Here is a 25,593-nt window from a genome sequence, read left to right on the forward strand (position 1 = left end):
TGAGGAGGCAACGGAAGAAGAGTCAGGCAGTGGAAAAGTTCTTGATGGCAAGCCAGGACTTAGTTATGGCTCTGAAGGTCCAAAAGGATGGTTCTGATCTAAGATTCACAGGTAAAGCTTTCCATAGTTTGGCTGCTACGACCAGGAAACTGTACCTGCCTGCTTTTTTTAGGGAGAATTTGGGAATGGAAAGGCAATGAGAGTACAACGTTGGTCTGGCTGAGATATGCTTGCTAAACTTATCTGCCAGATACTTGGGGGCATCATTAGAGAAGCACTTGTGGACGATGACGAGTGATCTGAGAGTGATTCTGTCTCGTACTGGGAGCCAGTGGGCATCTTGTCTGAAGTTGGAGATGAGAGTGCCGCGGGATACTCAGAGCCGCTCTGAGGGCATTGTTCTGTAGCATCTGCAATTTGTTCAAGTTGCGTTCCGAGGTGCCAAGGAAAAGAGTATTGCAGTAATCGATTTATGAGAGTACTAGCGCTCTGGCTAGTGTAATGGAGCTAGACGGCGAGACAAAGACCTTACAGGCATTGATGAGCTTATTTGTGTAGGCCGTGGAGGAGGCTGTGGCGTTCATTTTTTTTTTTTGAGCGAGTGTGTGAAATCCAAGTAAACCCCATAGGTTTCCATTTCTTCGGCCACTGTGATTAGGTTCCCATCTATGTTGATAGAAGCGTAACGGGAGTCCAGTTTGTTTAGCCGTGGTTGGGTTACCCTTGTCCTTCGCCACGTCCATCTGGATTTTTAGGTCCAGAAGGGCTGTCTCGGTTCCGTGCCTTGGCCTAAAGCCAGATTGTCTGAGGCCCAGAAGGTTGTTCTCTTCCAGATGCTTCTGGATTTGCAGGTAGGCCACTCTATCTAGGATCTTTAGGATGTAAGGGACCGTGGTGATTGCCTATAATTAGTTGGGTTGTTAGGGTCAAGATCTTTTACATTTTATTTTAGGAGGGGCATGACGCAGGCTTCCTTGAGGCTGCTAAGGACTGAGCTCGTTTTGAAGGAGGAGTTGATTAGGGCCGTTATGAACGGGCAAGGTCATTGGCGCCTTCCTGAATGATGGAGGCTGGGCAGGAGTCCCATTGGCATCTGGAAGGCTTGAGGCCTTTGATGATGCTTTCCATTTCTTTCATTGAGACAGGGGCGAAAGAAAAGGGGGGGGGTAGGTTGGAGTTTTAGGAGTAGATAGTGATGTAGAGTTTGCTTTTTTGGATAGGCTGGTCTTTTTTTTGCTGTTCGATTCTACATTGTAGCAAGGTCATTTTGTCTGCCAAGGCTTTTTGGATTCTCTCACACCAATCTGCATCTTTCACGCAGATTTCTGTAGGTGTGGAGGGTGAGTCAAGTGCCCTGAGGATAATGAAGAGCTCTTTCGTTCGTGAATTGGCATTGTCGATTCTATTGTCATAAGTCTCCTTTTTGGCCAATAGGATGGCTGTTTTGTAAGTGGAGGCCGCAGTCGTGAATAGGGCTTTGTTGGCCAGGTTGGGGTTTTTTCTCCACCCGTTTGGTGTTCGGTTGGATTTTAAGCACCGGAGTGAACCATTTGTTCAAGTTGGCTGCCGGTTTGGCTTTGGTAAGTTTGATTGGGGCGATGATGTCAATTGCTGATTCAAGCGTATTGTTATAGAGGTCAGCAAGTTGATCCACATCTAAGTTGGTGTAGTTTGCGGGCGGACAAGATATTGTGGATTAGAGGGCGAAGGCTGTACATCGTGATGTTGCAGTTATTCCTGGAGAGGGTTTGTGGGAGGGTCGGCGGTAGGGTGTTCGGCTGCACCTTCCCTTGGATGGAGAAGGAAATTACGTGGTGGTCCAACCAGGCAATTGGTTCATTTTTAAGGATGGAGGTGGTGCAGTTGAGGTGCGCCAACCAATCCAAGGTTCTGCCTTTGTTATGTGTTGGGGATGTAACCCTGTGCTTGAAACCTAGTTGGGAGATAGTATTTTCTAGAGAGAGCGCATTAGTGTTGTTGGGATCGCCCAGGCCTAAGTTTAAGTCCCTAAGTAGGATGATTTGTGATCCTGTTTTAGTATTGTTAGTGAGGTCGTCGGATATTTCTTCCTCAAATGAGGAGATGAGGCCTGGAGGTCTATAGATGAGGTGCATCGGGATAGATTGTGCTACGGAGAGTTGGAATTTAACTGATAGGAGTTCAGCGGACCGGAAGTTGGACTATGGGGTTGCTCTAAAGCCTAGGGATGTTTTGGCGATAAAGGCAACTCCACCTCCTTTACCTAAATCACTGTTGTTCCTTAATATTGAGTAGCCCTCTGGGATGGCAAGGGACAAAGCTGGGCCTGCTGCCTGATGCAGCCAGGTTTCTGTGATAGCCAGGAAGTGAAGGTTGTTAGCGGAGATAAGGTCTGCAATGTCGAGCGCGTGGGCAACTAGAGACCGAGCATTAATGAGAGCACCTCTGATCAAAGGGTGTTCAACTATGCTGCTGGGTATTTTAGGCGAGTTGACCAAAATATGCTTAGGGGTGGCATGAGGACGGTTAGGATAAGAGTGGTAGGAGTATTTTTTGTTGGAAGTCCTAAGGGGATGGAGCCGGGAGCCAAGTCTCAGGTTTCTGTCCTTCACTGGGCATGGGTTCCAAGGTGTGGGTGGTGCCGCAAATCGGCAGATCCGTTCTAGTGGGCTGAGTGGCTGGTTGAGCAAGGATGCCGGATTAGGGTCATCATGGGTCAAGGTCATGGTGGGTGTGAGGGATGGGTGAGATAGCGGAGGTGGGAGACTTTTGGGTAGGAGGTAGGGTAGTGGGTCAGTATTGAGTAGGAGTAGTATAGTGGCTAGAGTTAGTATGGGTCTGCAGAGGGCTGCCATGTACGCAGGGGGGGGTTGTTAGAGATAATTCCCTTGAATATAAAGGACATAATCACTAGGGTGCAAAAGGCATGCAGATACAATGTACTTGGGGGCATAAGGCACATTTAGTAATCAACAATAGGCTAGTCCCAATCAGGGCGAAGTAAGCAAATACAATGTACTTGGGGGCATAAGGCACATTTAGTAATCAACAATAGGCTAGTCCCATTCAGGGCGAAGTAGGCAAATATGGTGTCCGGTCAAAGTTTTGACTCAAAAGGGTCAAATGACAAAAGGGTAGAGTCAATTCGACCGAAAACAAAAGGATCGCATTTTTCTTTTTTAAATATATATATTTTTTTTGTTGCTTTTGTATAGGTAAAAAAGGTGTTTTTACACCAAAAACAGTGGTTTGCCCCCCGCCAAAAAAAATAAAAAATTGACCCTTTCCTTTTGAGTTGAAACTTTGACCTATAACCGGCAAATACAATGTACTTGGGGCATAAGGCACATTTAGTGCCACGACCTTATCTCCTTCAAGGGCGCACGGGCTCCTACGGACCTTATTCGGCTCCCCTCGGATGCCTTGGAGCCAGTCCTGGCGTTGTTGGCATAGAAGACGCTTGCTGGGACGGGCTTTCAATGGCCAATGGACAAGTATAGCCGCCCCCATGCGGAATACTGTAGAAACTACATACTGCAGTCTAGCTTCCAGGGTGGGGGCGGCCCCAAGGGCACCTGGAATACCGCCTTGCTATTTAAACTACGCCCGTCTAAGGGCACGTGCTTCGCGTTATTCTGCCTTTGCAGCGTGACGCTCATCCTGCCCTGTCATCCTTACCTGCTCTACAGCATCCTTCGGCTTCGGAGTCATCCAAGGAAAGAACCATCGCCATCCTTTGAAGCCGCCCAACGATCGCGGCCTTCTCGAGGTGAAGCCTACCCCTGGGAGGTGTGGTGGGAGCGAATCATCGTGGATACCACTTACCGGTCATCCTGTAGTCCAGCTTCTTCACGGCATCTTCATCTCTTCGGATTTCTGAGAACTATTCTTCTCCAGGTCGTCGTAGCCTGGAGGACAAACAAGACCGCAGGTTAGTCATTTGCAAGGACGCTCTTAGCGCCGCTTGGCATTTCACCTTACCTGCTCGAACCTGCCTTCAGCCTCCACCGCAGCTTCCATCACCTGCAACAAGAAGCGAGAAGGTACCGTTTGCGAATTCATCTAAAGACATTGCTTTCATCCATAAAGACATTGCTTTCATCTATAAAGACTTACCCGAAGAAGGAGTTTCAGCCGGTCTGAACTCCGGCCCTCGCCAGTGAAGCAACTCGGCGGTACAGAGCCATAAATTGACGCGCCCCTGCCAAGTTCGGCAGGACGGAGAGCGCACCCTTATATACAACAAGGTGAGAGTCGTCCCTTGGGGATCTGCAAGGGAAACTCGGGAGGTGGGTAGCAAAGAAGGAATCGCAACTAAGCTGCACCTCCTGTCTTCTAGTGCTGCATCCCGATTATCCAGAGTCCGGGACAGGCGAGGGGTTCCGAAGAGCATCTCTTTTGGCGAGAGACGTCCCCATGGGAAAACAAGGTGAGCATTACATTTAGTCCACCTTTCCACTTCTCCCCAGTATCTAGGGAAGAAGTGGCGAAGATAATTTCAGGCCTCAAACCGTCCAATTGCCAGGGTGACACGTGCCCTGCCTTAGTCATTAAGGAGGATGCTAAAGAACTTGTTTCTTTTGCCACGGCTTTGATCAACTCGTCCTTTAAAAGCTGGGTAGTTCCCAAAAACCTCAAAGGGGCTTGGGTCATGCCTCTCCTAAAAAAAAAAAAATAAAAAAAAAAAAATAACTAGATCCAAATATACCCACAAACCACAGACCTATAACAACGGTCCCGTTCCTGCTAAAGATCATAGAGAGGCATATCGCCAAATACAAAACAATTTGGAAGATAACAACCTTCTTGGCCTGCGCCAATCGGGCTTTAGACCCAGGCATGGAACGGAAACGGCCCTCCTGTATCTAAAGATCCAAATGGACGAAGACAAAGACACCGGCAAACTGGCTATCCTGCTCTAATTGGACCTATCAGCAGCGTTTGACCTTGTGGACCACCAAATCTTGACTGAACATCTTTCCTCTGCAGCAGCATTCTCAACAAATGCTGCCAGTTGGATCAACTCCTTCCTCACAAATAGAACAACCAGAGTCTTCGCACTCACTGCAACCGCCGAGCCTGCACCCATCCACTGTGGTGTCCCCCAAGGCTCCTGTGTCTCTCCCACACTTTATAATATATTTACTAAGCTTCTCTTTAATTGTCTTGACAAGCTGGGTGTCACCTACACAAACTATGCAGATGACAACCAGGTCCTCATCACCCTCACTGGTTGCTATGAGCGAGAGACGCAGAAAAGCTGAACGAAATCTATTGTGAAATTCAGGCCTGGATGCCACACACAGCCTCTTCTTAAATGACAAGACGGAGCTCTTGCTCGTCGGCACCCAAGCCCGTCTCAACAAACCTGACCACAGGTACAACTCTTTCAACATTGGTGGCAACAGCATCAAAGTTGCTAAAGACGTTATAACCCTTGGTGTGTATTTAGAATCCACCTTATCACTTAAAAAACAGGTAAATACCACAGCTTCCACCACCGCATACACCAATAAACTTATCAAAGCCTTCAAACCTTTTCAGTCTGCAAATAGTTCCGCACGCTAGCCAGGGATTTGATCTTGTCCAAATTGGACTATTCCAAAACCCTATTCCTAGGCTCCTCCGAGTCCAACCTGAATAGATTACAAGTTCTTCAGAACAACGCCCTGCGCTGCGCCCTGAACATACCTCGCTCGAGCCATATTTCATCCACCAGACGAGATTCTGACTGGCTACCAATACGTGACAGAATTAAACTTCACACTCTCGTCTGGCTAACATAGCTCCCCAATATCTGTCAGACAAATTCTCAAGGCACCAATCCACCAGACCTGCCTACCAGCATTGCCTCACTATACCCAAGTTTAATTTGAAAACAGCAGAGGGTTCGAGCTTCCCAGTGCTGGCAGCCAAATGCTGGAACTCCCTACCAACAGCTATCAGAGCCGAACCCTCCTTTTGGGCCTACAGATCTAAAGTAAAAGTTTGGCTCCTTGCTTAACTACTTCGATCATTGTGTATTCAGAACTGTGATATGTATTTACCTGCTCACTATTTATTCAGTACTGTAACCGGTCTGTCTCACCCCACTCTTTCTTGATTTTTGCCGCTTATCACTCTGATCACATGTAACCTGGTCCCAAGAACTATTTAATACAATGTATTTGTAACTGCTATTACATGTTATCTGTAACTGTAACAATTTCTTATATGTTCAAGTGCTCAGATACCTCAGGGTTAGGTGCATTTTATAAATAATAAACTAAATAAACTAAAAGCTTGCAAGACCAACAGGACTCCTCGTGGTGATCTTAAGGTACACCTCCGGTGTGTGTCTTTCCAAGAGTACTTGCGTTGCAAGAAGGGAAACATTTAAAAGGTGTCCTGTCTATAGCTCAGGTAATAGTGACAGCAAAACCAGAATGGGAAAGAGAGGGGAGAAGGAAATGCATTCTTGAAAAGAAACATAGCCCCGCACCCCACTCTCCCTACTGTGTAGGGCTGTCTTGTGGGCCGAAGCCACGCGGTCGACCAAGTCGACCAGAGCACCAGCTGCCAAAGTCTAGAGTTGTCTTTGCGGTCTTCAGCATTGGCTGTGAAGTAGTCGTCGAAGGGGATGAATATTAAACAACCGGAGGTCGAGGGCAAATATATTATATTAGCAATTTTTTGAGCTCCGCATAAGGCAACCAGCCAGCAGGGCGGAAAAAAACAATCTGCGGGACCTTGACACGTGAAGGATCTTAGGTACACTACACGTCACGTTAGGGATAGTGTTACAAGCACGCCCATGTCAACATCCCCTTTCGATCCTCGAAAGACTAGATGCAATACTCTGCGATTAGCACTAGATTTTGGACTATATGCACAGCATGCGACTCTAAGCAGATTCACAAGCATCAGAAATGTAGGCCTTTTTATTTTTCTCATTTAACATCACTTTTGTTTTACTGTTTATATTTTCATTGTGAAAGGATTCTTTCAACCTTTTCCTTTTGGGTTATTATTTCCGGCATATATGAACACAGAAGTCGCCGTTCACCCACAAACCTCTTCATACCACCACATATGTAACTTCAACCTCCGTGAATTACTAAACCAACCCAACTTGTAGAAAGCCTGAAAAGGTCTTTCTTAATAATCAGCAACAAACAAATGAGGCAGTCTGGGAATAGTTCCTACCTTGTCTTAATGAAGACAGGTGCACGATGGGGCTGCACTGATCCTGATGAAATAAAGGATCCTCCTGGAACCCCCTACGCGGTCAGCACTACAAAGGCTACCCCCCCCGAAAGGAATTCCAGGGAAACCCTCGAAGTGGAAAAAACCCTGTGCTGAGCTGCTTGGGAGCGTGGATGAACGTTCTCCTTCCCTCCGGAATGTTCTGAATAATTCCTGCTTTCCGGTTACCAGTGTTGAAAGCTTGCTCTAATTAGCCCAGCTGTAGATGAATTTAAGAACAGTATTAGCTAAAGAATAGAACAGAAAAAGGAAAATAAAGATTACAGAAAAGCTCCCCTTCCCTTACCAAAGTGCTAAAACCGAATGGTAATTCAATGATGAAGGCAGAGCAAAGAGTCCGTGTTCCTGGAGCCTTCAAATACTATGAGGAAATGAAAGAATAAGCGTAGATAGTAACGGGGTTTGCCCAAGGAAATATCAGATAGAAACAAGTAAGGGAAGAAAGGGTTTCTCCACCTGCAAGGGATGAAGGCTGCGCGACCCCGTCCGTAGAACGGGGAGTTAGCGCAAGATGACAAAAAGGATTCTGGGAGTCGTAGTTCTCGGGAAAGAGAGAGTGGCTCTCAAAACAAATGCGGCTTTCTAAATGAAAATGAACCAACAACATAAACCTATCAAACCCTCCGCCAACTGTCAAAACAAGAATAAACTACTAATGTCAAGTTATGCCTACCCGAACACTGTGTAACTGGGATTATGAAGGAAGGCAATGAGTTTAAACAGAAGGAGGATCGAAAGATCCAAAGCTGAGTTCCTAGCGAAATACGTGAGAAAAGGTAAACAGTGATGCAAGTTTGCAAGGATCCAAAGGGAAAACAGAAGCAGAAAGAAAGATACAAAAAGATCCAGTAGCGTACTCACGCAGCGTCTGACAACCTCTAATCGAGTAGTGACGCAACGTGAAATCCGCTCTCCATTCTTTTATCGGATCTTCTTCAGTGGGCGTGGCTATGTCCCCTGATGTCCTACTGCTTCCTGTGGTAACGTCGTGACCGTAATCACAACTAGACCGTCAACACTTCTTGCAGCTGATGCCGTCTCAGAAAAGCTAAATGCATCACACACATCTCGGAATGTAATGGTAGAAACCATTACAACATACCACAATCCTGTGTTCAGTGGTATTCTATGAAGCTGTTACTATACCGGCAAAACATTTTGACCCGCACATTGTTTACATTTTAATATAGCTCCTCCCCCTATGAAAGGGCTGCATGCACACTTACATAATCCTTGCATGTACAATTAAGGACCTGAAAACATTACCACACAATAGTCCTTAGAATATTTCCTTGCACTTTGAAAAAGCATTATCAAACTTGTTTCATCTTACGTGCGCCTCCACATGCAGAACTATATCACAAAATGTCCCCTTTAAATGCATGCAGACTCCTAAAATCCCCCTTTTTATGCTCAGGCAACCACTTAAAGGACATGTAGACGGGACGCTCCGTGCGTGGAGTACAAATTATATTTTTGAACAAATACCCGGACGGAGCTACCACGTCAAAGCTGGCACAATAAAACCAGAAAGGTAAATGGGACAGAAGTTTGATCGGAAGCCATTTCTGGAGTTGATGGGGTAAATGTAATCTGGAGGGAAAGAAAAAGAATAACCTGACCTCAAGGACATGCCTCGCCGAGAGCCCGATTGCTCACATGTACCAGCAAAGCAGGCCAGGTTGTAGGGCTACAAGCTACTAGCAGACACGTTGATATGGACATATCCTTGAGCGAGCCCTGCCTTTGGCCCTAAGGCGATTAGTGACCAAACACGAATATCTAACCTTAGCCTCCTATCCTTGCTGCCTCTTACTACTCTGCACATGAAGTATAATAAGCACCCACACCTTCTCAACCATTACGCCACACACTACTGACTTTCTAACCACCATCCCAGGAATACCAAGGTCAGGAAGAAAATTCTGGAAATTATACAGCATGAGGCAACAGAAGCCACATTTCTTACCATGCACCTACTTTCTCGCGGCACAGCATGCTTTCTCAAATTTGCCTCACAATTACATATTAACAACATCAATGTTGCTTTCTGTCCACTAACCACCCCAGCCCCTCCCTCTTTAACAGCCCAATAACATAAGTAGGTACTTACTCTGTAGCAGGAACGTTTGACAACTTCATTTCTCCATCTGATCCAGCCCTTGAATGAAACCCAAACCGGAAATCCTGCAGGAAGAAAAGCCAATGATCTATTAGAAGAGATCTCTCCCCCTTCCTAACTCCAATTTAGTCCTTCCGGTCCCCCTTTCACACCCCATCACTCAGGATCAGTCAGAAACAGAGAAAGAAAAAGTATCTCACTTGTGACAGTTTGATGCAGCAGGATTTACCATTTCAAATACTTCCTATACTTGGTCTGAAGTATGACATTTATTGACTGCACACCACAAATCCGACTATCACTGGGTGCTCCAAAAAATTCAAGGGGAAACACCAATTTTGAAGGCCTTTATGAGAGTAATCAGAGGACGAACGAATAGCCTGCAGTTCGGGAGCCTCTCAAGGACTGTGTTTAAGCAAAAGTCACTATGCTCCAAGCTCGCTGGTGGTACATTCTCTAAGGCCAGCTAGGGTATCGACTGCTGAGCAGCCAAGGTACACCAGAAGGATGCACAGTGACAGACATGCAGTCTAGCAAGTTATTTGGTCAAAAAAGAGGAATGACCTCCCACGGTTAGCGTCATGATACCTTCGGGTGACCATGCGCTCTACAAGAATTTGTAACATAACGGTTACAGATCCAATGACCTTTTATCTACAGTTGCGAGAAATGCACACATTTACAGACATTAAAGGCAGGTATGCATAACTTTCCTAAGAATATCTTGAGGTGATAGAGCAGTCTCCTGTTTTTGCAGGGTCGAAAGGATGTTTTTTCTATAGGTTTAGCCGAAATGGGGGGGGGGGGGGGGTCGGTATGGGGGGGTGAATATCGAATGATCAAGCCTGTTGGCTCTAGGCATGTGTAAAGAACTATTTTTCCCTACACAGCAAAACATTATTTCTAATGGAAAATAAAGCTTGCATCTGATCAATTTTATGGAACTCTGGACCTGATACTGCAGTGTACCGATCTAAAACATATGCCAATGTTACCGCATGGGTACCTCACAATTAAATGTGTCCCCCTTTCCTTTGAGTAGTAGAAAGTTTATTTCGGGAATACAAAACGTTCCCATAAAAACAACTGACATCAAAATTATACATCATACATTTAAAAGATAAAAAAATCACCCCATCATGATTAAAACCTTATAACCTTTTTAAAATACAAGGAACAATAAAAGAAAAAAACCTTTGATTCAAACAATTTTTATTAGAAAAAGTACTCAAAGTTAACCCCAACCCACATAAACTAAGTCCACACAGAGCAGGTTCAAACTGAATGAATCCCTAGCCCGGCAAGAGTGGTTTAAGCGTGCAATCTCTGATATACGAGAAAGCAGGGCAAAACAATCAAAAATGGGCCAAGTCTTCCTTTGGCGCATCACAAAGAATGCATGATTCATTTTCATTACCATTGGACCAGGCTGCCACCCCAGCTGTTTTTTTTATTTTTTAAATATGTTTATTTTAAACCAAGGCAGGAAAACAAGTACAGTTATACATTAATTCAACATTTCAATCAAATTCTGCCCTGCCCCATTCCCTTATTGTGGATGCCGGCCCGGCTTAGAGTCCCAGGAGTTGGGTTTTTCCCCCTCCCTTTTTATCCCTCGTCCCCGTCATCGGGTATATTCCAGCTGTGTAGAAACCTACTGGCCTGTTGGGGTTTGTACGTGAGGGCCGGTAATTTTAGGTCATAGTCGAGAAATGGGCCCCAAATGTTCTGAAAACGGTGTAGCAGCCCTGCCTTAGCCGCTGTCACCTTCTCTACGATGGGAATGTCCCATAATTTGACCCACCAAAGGGGCAGGAGTGGGCCCTCCCTAGATTTCCAGGAACGGGCAATCGTTATTCTTCCTGCTAGAAGACATTGGGACAACAGCTTGGCTTTGGCTCCCGACCTTCAGTTCCAGGGACCAGCGCACCAAGCAGGATAGGTTCAGGCTCTAGTGGGAGCACCGTTTGAGTAATTCCTTCAATGATATCCAGATACTGTCTCCAGAATTGTTGGGCTTTTGGGCATGTGGAAGAAGGACCCTGTGTGTCCGCATTGTCTCCAACATGCCGGGTCAAGAGATTTGTTGATATGGTGGAGCCTCAGGGGGGGGGGGGGGGGGGGGGCTAGTACCAGCGCAGCAATAATTTGTAGGCGATTTACCTGTTGGTGACGCAGGCTGAAGATGAGTGGGCCCGGGTCCATATGTCTACCCATGTCTGATCCTCTATGGGATGGCCTAGGTCTGCCTCCCATTGTGCCATACAGCGAGTTTTGAAGGCAAGGAAATCTCCCTTAAAACGTTTGTATAGAGCAGAGATCTTACCTCAGGCCGGAAGATCCATCAGGGTTAGTTCCAATGCCGTGGGGGGGGCGAGTTGTTGTGTGACGGGTTTGCGGGTGGGAGCACCAATGGCGATGCTGGATGTAGGAGAACCGGTCCGTCTCTTGAAACTGGAAGGCTTCCTTGCATTGGATGAAGGTGCGGGGTTCCCTCCCCCCCCCCCCCCAACGAACAGTTGTCCCAGAGATTCTAGGCCCCCTGCGATCCAGTTCTTAAAGTTCCGGAGATTCATACCGGGCGAGAAGGTTGGGTTATGGAATACCGGTGATGAGGGGCTCGGTTCTCTGGGAACCCCGTTTTTCCTTAGAGCTTTGTCCCAAATGTCTATAGTGTGCTTGGTAGCTAGCAATAGACTTCCTGTCGGCCGCATCGATGGTGAAATGTGCGGGAGAAAGTGTAGGGGGTGGGATAGGCAAGATTGTTTAAGTTCCACCCATCTCGGGTGATCAGAGGCCATCTGCCACGCTTGGGTGTTGGCTAATTGTGCTGCCATCTGGTATCCTTGAAGGTCGGGTACCCCCAAGCCGCCCAATCTAGCATTGTCTAGCATTGTTCTTTGGGGGATCCTGGGTTTTTTCCCCTCCAAATAAACCGTAACATGTTCCTCTGGAGGTCCCGAAGGGCCGGCGGTGGAATAAGTACTGGGAGTGATGAGCAGGCATACAAAAATCTGCGGAGGAGATGCGGCCCGTTAGGCAGAAACCTGTGCAGTTCCCTCGGGGACCACTGCAAAAAGTTTAAGACTACAGGAATAAGCAGTAAACCCAATTGGTAGCAGTCTGCACCACCCAGATTTACCTGGTAGCTGTGGCTGAGCATGCATTCAGACTTCTCTCAAGAAGAGTTAGGCAGTATATAGAGTATACACAATAGGGCTAAAAATACAGTAGAACTATCAAACACTGACCAGAGCTTTGGTATAAAAGTATATAATTATTTATTTAAAAACACACTTATGAAAATACACTGGCACTAATATATCAAGCAAGTTCAAACAGTCACTATAAGTATATACACCTCCCCAATTAATTATTCGACAAGTCTCGGTTAAGACACCACTTATTTAGCAAAACAGAGGTGAGCGTGTAACCGTAGATGGCACTCCAATAATTCGTTTAAAAAGGGAGAGAAAAGGCAGAGTAGGAAAATAACACAGTACCAACACTTAAGAAACCACAGCAAGTCAAGAAAGGCAGGGTCTACTGTAGAGCAAAACGTTCATAGGCCAGGCCCACTCTTGGAGAGAGCAAGGCGGAATGTGCCCAAGATCACACAGTGGAAATGCACTCAAAGTCTTCGCAGGAAAGTCAAGAAGAGTTTGGATCAGTTCAGAAAGGCAAAGTTAGCAGGTCTGAGGTCAACCCAGTTAGAAAGACAAGGATTTACGGGACACCTTGGACAATCTGTCGCAAGGGAGACCAGGCGGGACACAGTACCTGAAATGGTGAGGAAGCTCCAGCGGTGGCAGTTGTTCCTGGCAGCGGGTGCAAGTCGTGGCTTCAACCAGAGGAAGAGATGATCTCGGCGAGGAAGAAAGCTGGAGGTCGTTGCACAGCCAGGGAAGAAACCAGCTTCGGAGTATCCCGATTAAAAGGTACGACCCTTTTATTCGCGGTAGTGGTGAATCGTGGCTATCCGGCCGCTGGGGTGCTTGGCACGGGCGATTCGACCACGTGACGATCCAGGAAGGCGAAAAAGGTGAACTGGTTGGTCCCACCAGCTCAAAGGGAAGAAGACTCTCCTGGAAGAAGATCTCCTCTGTCGTCGGGGAAGTGGTGAGTTTGTACAGCAGGGCTCCACTGGTGGTGTCATCATTGTAGATGGCTCAGCTTCTCCCCTCTTTGGATTCTTTAGGTCCTGTGGCGACTTCTGAAGTTCCAGTCTCCAAAGTGTCGGAATTGAAACAATGTTACCCCTCCTATCGCAACAATTGTATGTGTATTGGCCTACACCAAGTTGTCTAAACATCATATGCAAACAGACTCCACGGCAAGGTCTTGACCTTAGAGAAAGTAATGTAAGTCGCCATCTTGGATTAAGCCGCCATTTTAGGTTCTCTTGTTATATGGAAGTCACCCTGAACATCAAAATGGAGGCCGAATGACATTCTGAGTAAAATTCTGGCCGTTGTGACCTCCGTACACACAAATAATTAATATGCCTGCAGGCCACTTGTCGGGGTCGCGAACTGAGACCTTGTCCTACTGTTGACCTATGTGTAAATGTACAATTATATCAGCGAAACTAATCAAAATGCATATATTATAGGATTGACCTGGCAAGGAACCCATAGGCCCGACTCCTAGAATGGTTAACCCGCGAGAGGGTTGGCAAAGGGCTGGATAAAGAGTATAAAAGACCCAAGTATTCCAACGTACGGTCTCTCTCACTAACGCATTGAACTCTCGTTGAAGTTCGTTATGTTACTCTGAGAGCCGAATAGCTATCCGTTTGTCAATTGACTTTGGTAACTGTTGTAGCTTTTAAATAAAGCACTTGTATGTACTTTGTAACCTGTGTTGGTGTGTTTCTTTCTGGGCTTCCCAGCCTCATATTATTTTTATGTTTTCACAGTTGGCGCCTGAATAGGGACCCTCAAGATTGATGCCGGATCATTGAAGGTTGACACAGACTATCGAACCGGGATCGGACGGTGTGATACTGCGGGCCCGACCGAACGAGACGCGATGCCTCGGCAGCGCTGCATGATCCGATCCTTGGACGATAGTCGTGTGGTCTGACACGACATCTTGACAAGGGTCCATTTTTTCGAGGCGGGCAGATTTGTCGAAACCACCAAACACAAGGTAAAATTCGTTAGGTAAGTTCTTTGGTAAACCGTACGGTCCTCCTTAGGTTTGGTCAGGTGCAGTCGTGACCCGGCTCTTAATTTAACCCTGACAATTTGAATTTGGTGTATTGTATCTGCAGACACAATTACTGACCAGGTAACACCAATTTTTTGTGAAATGCCTGGGAAATTGTCTAGCTGCTTTAGGGCTCTGTTCCGCAACGATCGATAATCTTTGGAATTTAGCCGCACGGTACCACAGGAGGGGTCGCCGGCATGTACTATGTACTGTAAGTATGGCATTGGTAGTATAGTATTTAATGATATTTGGCACAGACAAACCAGACATGCCTCCGAATTTCAGTGGCCAATCAATGGTAGTTTCGAGATCCCCCGTATTGAATACCTAGAATCGGTCTTGCTAAAAAAGAAGGCCAGACCTGCAGCATTTGATGTTTTGCAGAATTGGAAAAAAGAAGCGTTGCAGCAGCTTAAAAGTAGGGATAAACATGCACGCCATCATAAAACAAATGCCGAAAAGGCGTTGTTATATGATAAGGAAAAACATTCGGAGTCAGTTAAAAATATAGAAAGGGCTTTCTCACTCGGTATCCAGAAAATGTATCCCTCTAAAGATTTCCATGTTTCTGAAGAATTTATTGAAAAATTGTTAAACGAACGCAGGCCTGGTGCCTCTGCGCCACCTCCGTATGATCCTCTCCCGGGTGCTCTCCCCATTCCTGCTGTTGTTCCTGCTGTTATTCCTGTTCCCCCTGTACAACCTATTGTTCCTATTCCTCTAGTTGTTGTTCCTCCACCTATCCCGCCACCCCTTCCTCTTGCGCCGATAGTTGCACCCTCATTGAATTTGCCCACACCTCTGCTCCCGAGTGGTTCTGAACTGACTGAAGTTGATCAGGGTGCGGGGTCAAAGATTGTCACTCGAAATGCTGTTTCTGCAGACAAGAAACAGGAATTATTTGCATGGGCTAAGCACTGTATGGAGAAAGGTGATCAAGTCAACGTTTTTTCCACATTATCAAATATGGACAATTTTCCCGAGAAAAATGTTTTTATCGAAGGTTTGGGGACTCATTTATGTGTAATGTGGGGTAGATTACATAATTCGGATCTCCCACAAGGGGTGAGGGATCTAAATACTTTAGCACTTTCGAGGGATACAGAGGAGAAAGTACATGGTCATGTTGAGAGATTGTTTGAGTATAGGAGGGACTTTGAGAAATTGCGGGATGAGGATGATGAAGACGACAGTATGTATGTGCAGAAACGGTTCCTTCCGTGTCGTAGATCGGAACCCGAGGAAGTACGAATTTGTACCAAAGATGCGATTCGATGGATCTCGGATTCATCGATACCGCCAGAGGCAGTATATGACACGTATAGTCAGTATACAGTAGAAATGCAGAGGAAGGTGATTCAGGTAATGGTACAATACCTGCAGGAAGAATGTAAGGAGGAAGGTTAGTTGTCCTATAGCGTTATTGGGAATTTGTAAAAGGGCTTTTTCGCCCGATACTTCTTTGACTGCCTTAGCGCTCGACCCGGCTCTGTTGCTTGGTAAGCGGTCGGAGTTACCTATATCTCAGTTGCCTATGAGAGAGGTTCCTCCGACATTTGTCCCAAAGGTTGAGATTCCCGCTAATGCTGGGACTGGTGCACCAGCTGTGGATATCCCTGCACATTATGTATCACAATTTGTTCACGTCCCGTTTTCACGACAGGAAGTGAACGCTATTAGACAATCAATTCCCGATATCAGGAAAAACCCGACAGGGTTTTACAAAGAGATAGAGTCCGTTTTGCAGTCCTCTGTGTTCACCTTAAGTGAAATTGACTTGCTATTCCCTGTACTCCTGCCCGTAGATTTTTGGAAGCAGGTTCGGACAATAGACGATGTTCCAGGGTTGGGAGATACGTGGGCTAACATGACTAGGTTTGATGGGGAAAGACCAGCCGGTGAGAAACCACCTCAGGTAATACTTACTTTGCCTGATAGAATTGTCGCAAAATTGAAAACTATAATTCCAGAGAAAAGAATTATTTGGGACAAGCTTACGGCCTGTGTTCAAGGAAAAACTGAAGGTGCCACCGAATTCTTTAATAGATTCAAACAGGTATTCTCTGACTTCAGTGGACAGGACTTGGGCACAGAGTCTGGGAAAAGGTTGTTTGTGGACAAATTTGTACGTGGATTGTTGCCCGACATCCAGTCACAGATTATGTCCTCTGAGAGCGCTTGGCAGGCGAAATCCCAATCTGAAGTTTTGCACATGGCTCAGTATTATGAGAACCGTGTTAATAATGAAAAAGAGAAAATAGAGAAGAGGAAAGGAGATTTGAAGACTAAAGTATTGTTATAACAAATTGTTAGAAATCCCATAGGAGGTACTTCACAGATCAGAGGTCAGTATGTCCCAAAAGGAAACGCTCCTTTGGGTCCTGTGAATATTAATCAATGTGCCTATTGCCGCCAGGAAGGTCATTGGCGAGCACAGTGCCCAGTCCTTCGACAAAGGTCAAACAATGCGTTTGGGAGTATGGGTAGACGACCTAGAGGTCGCCCCGGAGTGGGGGGCCCTGATAGAGGTCAGTTCTCGCAAGATCCTCAGCAACCTTTTTCACGGGAAAATCAGACAGAGTGTGGACACGAGAAACATATTTCATCACCCTTCTGCTGCCTATCTTTCTGAAGAGCTCCCTTCCGATGACATTTCATTTCGTTAGGACTGCCCGAAGCAGGGTTTAGAACCATCACCTATTCCCGTTAATCAGAAAGGTCCCTACGTTGAATTGTTAGTGGGGAATAGGAAACATCAGTTTTTGAAAGACACTGGAGCACAGAAGTGCTCCATTGATCATTCCCGGGTTCCAAACATTCCACTGTCGGGACACCTTGGACAATCTGTCGCAAGGGAGACCAGGCGGGACACAGTACCTGAAATGGTGAGGAAGCTCCAGCGGTGGCAGTTCTTCCTGGCAGCGGGTGCAAGTCGTGGCTTCAACCAGAGGAAGAGATGATCTCGACGAGGAAGAAAGCTGGAGGTCGTTGCACAGCCAGGGAAGAAACCAGCTTCGGAGTATCCCGATTAAAAGGTACGACCCTTTTATTCGCGGTAGTGGTGAATCGTGGCTATCCGGCCGCTGGGGTGCTTGGCACGGGCGATTCGACCACGAGACGATCCAGGAAGGCGAAAAAGGTGAACTGGTTGGTCCCACCAGCTCAAAGGGAAGAAGACTCTCCTGGAAGAAGATCTCCTCTGTCGTCGGGGAAGTGGTGAGTTTGTACAGCATCATATGCGAACAGGACAGGACAAACAAATGTTTCTGTAGGGTTTTCTGGTATACCAATTGCTTGCCCGGTTTCTTCGCCGGTGTCTGTTTCTTTGGGTCCCTTCACGGACCATTGTGCCTTCCTCCTGACTTCGAACTGTGGAGAGAATTTGCTGGGGTTAAATTTGTTGAAGAAACTAAATGCAGTAATTCATTGTTCCTCTGATGGAGTACGACTGACTGTTTCACCACAGCAACTTCCCAATTCTCAGTTTTTGATTCGACCATTGCCTCCTGAGTTTAGTGTTGTTCCAGAATGTTTATGGGCGGTTGACGACAATGATGTCGGGGTGCTACAGATTGAGCCCGTTAAAATAGTTTTGAAGCATGGAGTTAAACTACCACGCATTCCGCAATATAAAATATCAGTTGAGGGCGAGCGTGCTTTGAAGTGCATTGTCTCCGATTTTGTGCATCGAGGGGTGATTGAAGAGATTGCAGGTAGTTTATGTAACAGCCCGATTTTGCCTGTATACAAGAAAGGCGACAACGCAATCCCATAGCGTTTCATAATTGATCTTCGTGCTATTAACAAAGTTGTCGCCCCACAATTTCCAATTGTGCCTGATGTAACAACGATACTAACAATGATCCCTGCTACAGATACGCACTTTAGTGTTGTGGATCTAAAGAATGCTTTCTTTAGTATTCCTATACACAAGGAGAGTAGATATTTGTTCGCGTTCACCTTGGGGGGACGTTCATTCACATTTACTCGTGCACCTCAAGGGTATACTGAAAGTTCAAGCATTTATAGTAGAGCTTTGAAAGAGCAGCTTGATACCCTTGAATTGCCGCCTACTTGTACACTGCTCCAGTATGTCGATGACTTGCTTTTGGCCGCAGATTCTGAAAGTGCTTGTAAAGAAGGCACTGTACTGTTGCTTGTTCATCTAGCTAAAAATGGTCAAAGCTTCGCTCAAAAAATTTCAATATTGTTGTCAGGAGGTCGCCTATTTAGGCTACCTCCTGTCAAAGGAGGGGAGAAGATTGACACCTGAAAGAATAAAACACATTTCTGGCATGTCTGTTCCAAATACACAGAAGGAAGTCAGAGCCTTAATAGGCATGGCTTCTTACTGTAGGTTGTGGATCCCGAACTTCTCACTAGTGATAAAACCGATGTTGGCTTTGACGAAGAAGGGCATTTCTTTGCCGCTGCCATGGAAATCGGAACATCAACGATCATTTGAGCTTCTCAAAACCGCGTTATGCTCTGCACCGGTTCTGGGTACTCCAAATTATGACAAGGCCTTTGTGTTGTTTGTGCATGAATGTGATGGATGTGCTTTAGCTGTGTTAACACAGGAACATGGAGGGAAGAATAGGCCGTGCGGCTACTACTCCTCCGCCCTTGATCCTGTCCCATGCGCTTTGCCAAGATGTTTGCGAGCTGTCGCTGCTGCTGCCGCGTCTGTAAAACAGAGTGAGGGAATGGTCCTAGGCCATGATTTAATTTTGATGGTACCTCACTCCGTAGATGTCCTATTGAATAAGACTCAGACGCAACACCTCACCTCTGCCCGCTGACAAGGTATGAATTAATTCTGTTTGCCCCTCACATTCAAATTAAGAGGTGTTGTGTTCTTAATCCGGCTGAACTTCTACCTTTCCCGCAAAATACTGTTTGCGGTGACAAAGAATTGCATGACTGCCTGTATACCACTGAACAGGAAACAAAGGGCAGGAAAGATCTTATAGATACTCCTTTGGGCAATGCAGAAGGGGAGCTGTTTTGTGATGGCTCCTGCTCCAAACTCCCAGATGGTACATCTACAGCTGCCTATGCAGTTACTACGTTGAGTACAGTTGTTGAAACTAAGAGAATTCCGCATAACTCTGCGCAGGCCGCAGAGATTATAGCGTTGACCCGAGCTTGTGAACTCTCCGAAGGGCATACAGTAAACATATATACTGATAGCCAATACGCCTTTGGGGTGGCTCACAACTTTGGGAGACTCTGGTCGGAAAGAGGGTTCCTAACCTCACATGGGACCAAGATTCAGCATGGTCCCCTGATAGTGCAATTGCTCTCGGCACTCTCACTCCCTAGGCAGTTAGCGATCATGAAATGTGCAGCACATTGTAAGGTCATAGATGATGTGGGAAAAGGGAACGCTTTTGCTGACCAGATAGCCAGGCAAACGGCCACAGACCTTAGCGCAGACATGTATGCTCTAAGGGAAATAAAAGATGCCTATGTAATAGATGAGGGTATCGGGTCTGTGCGAGATATTCAAACTGATGCTACAATAGAAGAATCTTAAAGGTGGGCCGAAGGGATGGGGAAACTGGATGACGATGGGTGTTGGGTAGATACATCTGAAGGAAAATGGTTGCTCCCTGATTCATATGTGCTGGCAATGGTCACAATGGCACACGGTCCTACGCATGTGTGTGCTCAATAGATCACGAAAATGCTAGAACAAGTCTGGGTGAATGATAAAATTTTGAAGACTGCACAGCGACATGTTCAGAATTGTATGATTTGTTTACAGCACAATGTGGGGAAGGGGACAGTAACTCCAAGGGGTAGCTTTGGGTCCCCTTCTGTTCCCTTCGAGGTCATCCACTTTGATTTTATTGAGATGGAACGGTGTAACAATCTAAAATATGTTCTTGTGATTATTTGTGCTTTTAGTAAATGGGTCGAGGCTTTCCCCGTTAAGGATGCTACTGCCATGACCACTGCAAAGACTATGGTAAAAGAATTCTTTCCACGATTTGGGCTTCCAAGGGTAATTTGGTCGGACAATGGTCCCCATTTTGTTGCAGCAGTAATTTTGCAGATATGCACAGCGTTACACATTGAAAAGCGATTTCACTCGGCTAGACATCCTCAAAGTGCTGGGTTGGTAGAGAGACATAACGGTATCTTAAAGAATAAGCTTGCAAAAGCATGCGCCGGCACCAAATTGAAATGGCCAGATGCCTTACCTATTGTATTCTTAGCCATGCGTACCACACCTCAAACTAAGACTGGGCTCTCTCCATTTGAGGTAGTGATGGGGAGACCTGCTAACATTTGGGGTCTTCCGAAGCCTAAAGCATTGAGGGAGGTAGAAAATGTATTGCTTGTAGACTACTGTAACCAGTTGACTAAAAATCTGTATCTCATTTATCATCAGGTCCAATCAGCTTTACCTGTACGGTTTACGGGCCCAGGACACGATATTCAGCCTGGAAGTTGGGTCCTAGTGAAGGCCTACGAAAGGTCTTCCTGTCTCGCGCCTCGCTGGCGGGGACCCCACCAGGTCCTGTTGGTCACCCAAACAGCAGTGCGGGTGGCTGGAAAGAAGCTTTGGATCCACACGACGCATGTCAAGAAACTTCCTCACCCGACGCCACACGTTACAGAAGAAGCAGAACCCCTCGCTGATGCTACAATCTCTGATCCTGGAGTAGCAAACAGCGCTGTGAGTGCGTCGGAGAATTTCTCTGAGCCCGTGGAGCTTGGGGAACAGTCCATTTCGTCTCCGCACTCTTTGAAAAAGTCACTTCCGTAAAACACTGTTTCAAGCTCTGCGACTTCCGTCGCCTCAGATACGTTGCTTCCCTCAGGAAGTGACGTTACCTTATTTCCAGATCAAACAGCATTGGGTACCACCAGGTACGACCTTCGACGAAGAAAATAGAACTACGGCACGGGTTTTGCCTGTGCATCTGGAAAGAAAAAGTCATTGAGAGTTTTTCTCTGACAAAAGGAAGTTTTTGTTGAAAAAAGGGATTCTGCTGGCTAGGGTTGGGGAAGGACTAAGAAGTCGCGCGACCTTAGTGTCGCCAGCAACGAACATTGGGGTCGTCGATTGAGAAACTACGATGCCGGCCACCTCCACCGCTGCTGTTCGCATTGGACTTGTAAATAAGGGGGTGACCAACTCGGACAACGAACAATGTGCCTGGGCCCCGAAAACGTATTGCTGTGTTGTGTTAATAATAATTGGAATTTGTATAGTTACTGCTGTGGGACTTTGGTACTTCGAAGAAATTTACCCTCTAAAACCTCTAATGCCAATTGAAATTGTACCTACTGTTTGGACTCCCTCTGTACACCTTCATACTCTGTCACCTAGAGACTCCCAGCATAGACGAAAGTACCATAATAACACTTTAATGATAATGAATTCGACGCATGCCATTTTTAATAAGAGTAATTGCTGGATTTGTACCCATTTACCGCAACATGGGACCAAGGGGCTAGGATGGTATATTCACCCTTTACCTTTAACGACTGCTTGCTATGCCTCTCTTAGAGCACTATTCTTTGGCCGTTGGAATGATAGCATCTCAGGGAACTTTGATGGAACTAATTTAAATGATTTTGAAAAACGTGAATTGACTCCCCTGGGATGCTCGCTTTTTGCAAATAGAAGTAAACCTAATGTTGCTTCTATTAGGCCATCTGATAAACTATCTCTTCCTTTTCAAACTCTAATTTCCTTTAAAATGGCTCCGATAGGCAATAAGGACGCCGTGCCTCCTTCTTACTCTATTAATCATAGCCCTTATTCAGTCCCCTTCTGTGTACAAAGAAATGGCACTCGGTGAATGGGAGATTTTGAAGGTTGTGTGAACATTGTAAATTTGACCGGAGAGAACAGGCCTCTGTATGTAGGGGGGGGCTGTCTATTTTGTTTGTGGTAGTTCAGCATTTCCCTGGTTGCCTAAGGATTGGCAGGGAACCTGTTATTTAGGAATCCTGTTACCTGGGGTATTTATAGCTAGTACATTGGAAGTTTCTAAGGCTCGCCCACGGCGGGACGAGAACGGAGATACCCCTGGGCAAGTATTGGGAGATATAGCAAAATCAGTTGTGCCATTTTGGGGACAGATAGCAAATTCCGAAAATATTAGGGGACTAGCAAGGGTACTGGAGAGAACCATCAACCGGACCACGGATATACTCTACAATATGACACTAGAACAAAAAGCAATAAGATTGGTAGCACTCCAAAATCGGATGGCATTAGATGTCATTCTGGCAGAACGTGGTGGAGTATGCAAATTAGTGGGGTCCGCTTGTTGTGTTTTCGTACCAGATTCCTCACCAACAATTTTCAAAGCAATACAGAACTTGCACATCCTTAGTTCTGAAGTGCATGTTCCTGTGGGAGATTGGAATATTAGCGCCTGGTTCTGGGATTCTCTACGATCCTGGGGTTGGAAGGTGCTTTCTGTTATCCTGGTTATTTTGGGAATCCTGCTATTCCTTTGTTGCTGTTTCCAATGTCTACCTAGTGTATGTGCAATGCTAGGGGGATGTTGTGCTCAAGCAGTGAGCACAGTAGTGCACAAAATATATGCCCCAGATACAGCATCTAAAGAGTTTGTGTTACAAGAAGTTCTGATGAACGACCTAGTGGCTATAGACATTACAGATAATGATTCAGGATGTATGGATGACAATGCATGGAGTTATTTACAAAGATATTAGAAATGATATTAGCACTTGGCATAGGCCAAAAGGAGGGTTTGTCGGAATTGAAACAATGTTATGTCTCCTATCGCAACAATTGTATGTGTATTGGCCTACGCCAAGTTGTCTAAAGATCATATGCGAACAAACTCCACGGCAAGGTCTTGACCTTAGAGAAAGTAATGTAAGTCGCCATCTTGGATTAAGCCGCCATTTTAGGTTCTCTTGTAATATGGAAGTCACCCTGAACATCAAAAGGGAGGCCAAATGACATTCTGAGTCAAATTCTGGCCGTTGTGACCTCCGTACACACAAATAATTAATATGCCTGCAGGCCACTTGTCGGGGTCGCAAACTGAGACCTTGTCCTACTGTTGACCTATGTGTAAATGTACAACTATATCAGCGAAACTAATCAAAATGCATATATTATAGGATTGACCTGGCAAGGAACTCATAGGCCCGACTCCTAGAATGTTTAACCCGCGAGAGGGTTGGCCAAGGGCTGGATAAAGAGTATAAAAGACCCAAGTATTCCAACGTACGGTCTCTCTCACTAACGCATTGAACTCGTTGAAGTGCGTTATGTTACTCTGAGAGCCGAATAGCTATCCGTTTGTCAATTGACTTTGGTAACTGTTGTAGCTTTTAAATAAAGCACTTGTATGTACTTTGTAACCTGTGTTGGTGTGTTTCTTTCTGGGCTTCCCGGCCTCATATTATGTTTATGTTTTCACAAAAGCCCTGCTTTTATGCAGAAAACCCCCCATTCATCAGCCTAGCTGTCACTCAAACATGCTAAGTGGTGAGCCGGGCGGCTCACCACTGGGCCAATCACACAAGAGTGCGACTTGAGTTGCCAAGGCAACTCAGTCCAGGGTGCCCAATCCCCCTCCACACATCCTGTAGACCTCAGGCAGAGTGGCACCATTTGGAGGGATTCTGTGGAGAAGCCCGCCAAAAAAGTGGAACAAAGGGCTCGATTTGGGTTAGAGTTTCAGAGGCGAACACAAACGCCATTTTAAAACCGAGTCATGGCAAAAAGACCCAACCGGGGAATAAATATTAATTAAATAACCCAGCGGTATCTTTAACATTGCACCAAAAAGTGGTGCGTTTAAAATCAATGGGAAAATCCCATAGGAAATATTCCGGGGGAATATTTCACGTGGTATCCACTGCCACCACAATAAAGAGGGCATCACACAACTGTATGATATTAAAGAGGCAGCATGGGAATTCCATTTAGAACAAACCAAAAGGCACTGCGCACAAAGTGACCCGGGAGATACAGGGTCGGTCTTGGAAGACAGCAGGACAGGAGGAAAATGTCTGTCTATCCCTGTCCTAGCCCTCTAGAAAGGGGAAAAAAAACTTTCCTTAGGAAGCGCTGCTGTACCGCTTACAAAAACGAGGACAGAAAAAGAAGTCAAAGAGAATTCATTTTTGAAAAACAGTAACATCAAGGTTGTTAGACTCCTGCACGTCCCTGGTTACTATAAGACCTCAGAGGAAATAAGGGCAGATAATTGTGTAAAGGTAAAGTTCACACCTCGGACTGAAAACACATATAAAAAACAATGACAAGTCTGGACTGTCTATTATGGGTACATATTACTTTTACTATCCCATAGACAGCACAAGACTTCCCAGGGTAACTCTACAGGTTAAAAAATCTTTGAGTTAGTTTGGAAAAAAAAGGGGTTCGGAACACTGTTGTAGTGCTGCTGTAGTTTAAGTTTTTCAATACAGCAAGTAATCCCTAATGGGGATAGGCCAATTTTCCAAAGAAGACAAATAAAATGAAGATTAATATGTAGACCGCATAGCCCTGTCCAGCCAGGTTTTAGATAATAGGACAGGGTGTGCGGCTACAGAAAACAAACAATAAAAAAGACATGCAAAGGGTTGTTAATGATAAGGTAGAGGGTATTTTAGTTCTCCATCATGTGACAACCTCTGTCTACCGGTTTCAGTGGTGTATTTTGGGTGTAACCACTTTCATCAGGACAATCTTCTAAAACAGGGAGGAAGAGGGAAATTGTGGTAAGTCTCAGTATTCAGTCACCATCTTTCTGCCACAGGGTGTATAAGGTGGAAGTGTAGAGCCGCTGGGGAGAAAGGGGAATCAGGGGGTGGGCCGGGGCGCCCCAGGAGCCGGTCAGTGCCAGAAGAGGCTGTAGTCTGTTGTTGCTGCGGGGAGTGAGGTTGTTGGGCTTCACAGAGGCTATCCGTATGCAAAGACTGTATTCAGCCTAACGGGAGAGTTCGTTCACAGTGTGGAGGGGGGCTCCTGGACAGTTCAATGGCACTGGTTGGCGTTGGTGCACTGCTTGTTGCCTTAG

The 25,593-nt window shown here is 45.9% G+C and overlaps 1 protein-coding gene across 3 annotated transcripts in view; it reads right to left on the reverse strand.

The window, feature by feature from the left end:
• The window catches only part of CUL9 (cullin 9), a 1,917,728-nt gene that overhangs the window by 43,795 nt on the left and 1,848,340 nt on the right, over nucleotides 1-25,593 (reverse strand). For all 3 annotated transcript variants that reach the window (XM_069608881.1, XM_069608880.1, XM_069608879.1), the window contains exon 40: nucleotides 9,338-9,411. In XM_069608881.1, the coding sequence (XP_069464982.1) occupies nucleotides 9,338-9,411 (74 nt within the window). The remainder of the gene's footprint in view (nucleotides 1-9,337; nucleotides 9,412-25,593) is intronic.

Source organism: Ambystoma mexicanum, chromosome 4q (genome assembly GCF_040938575.1).
Source record: "Ambystoma mexicanum isolate Mex_15411 chromosome 4q, UKY_AmexF1_1, whole genome shotgun sequence".
NCBI lineage: Eukaryota > Metazoa > Chordata > Amphibia > Caudata > Ambystomatidae > Ambystoma > Ambystoma mexicanum.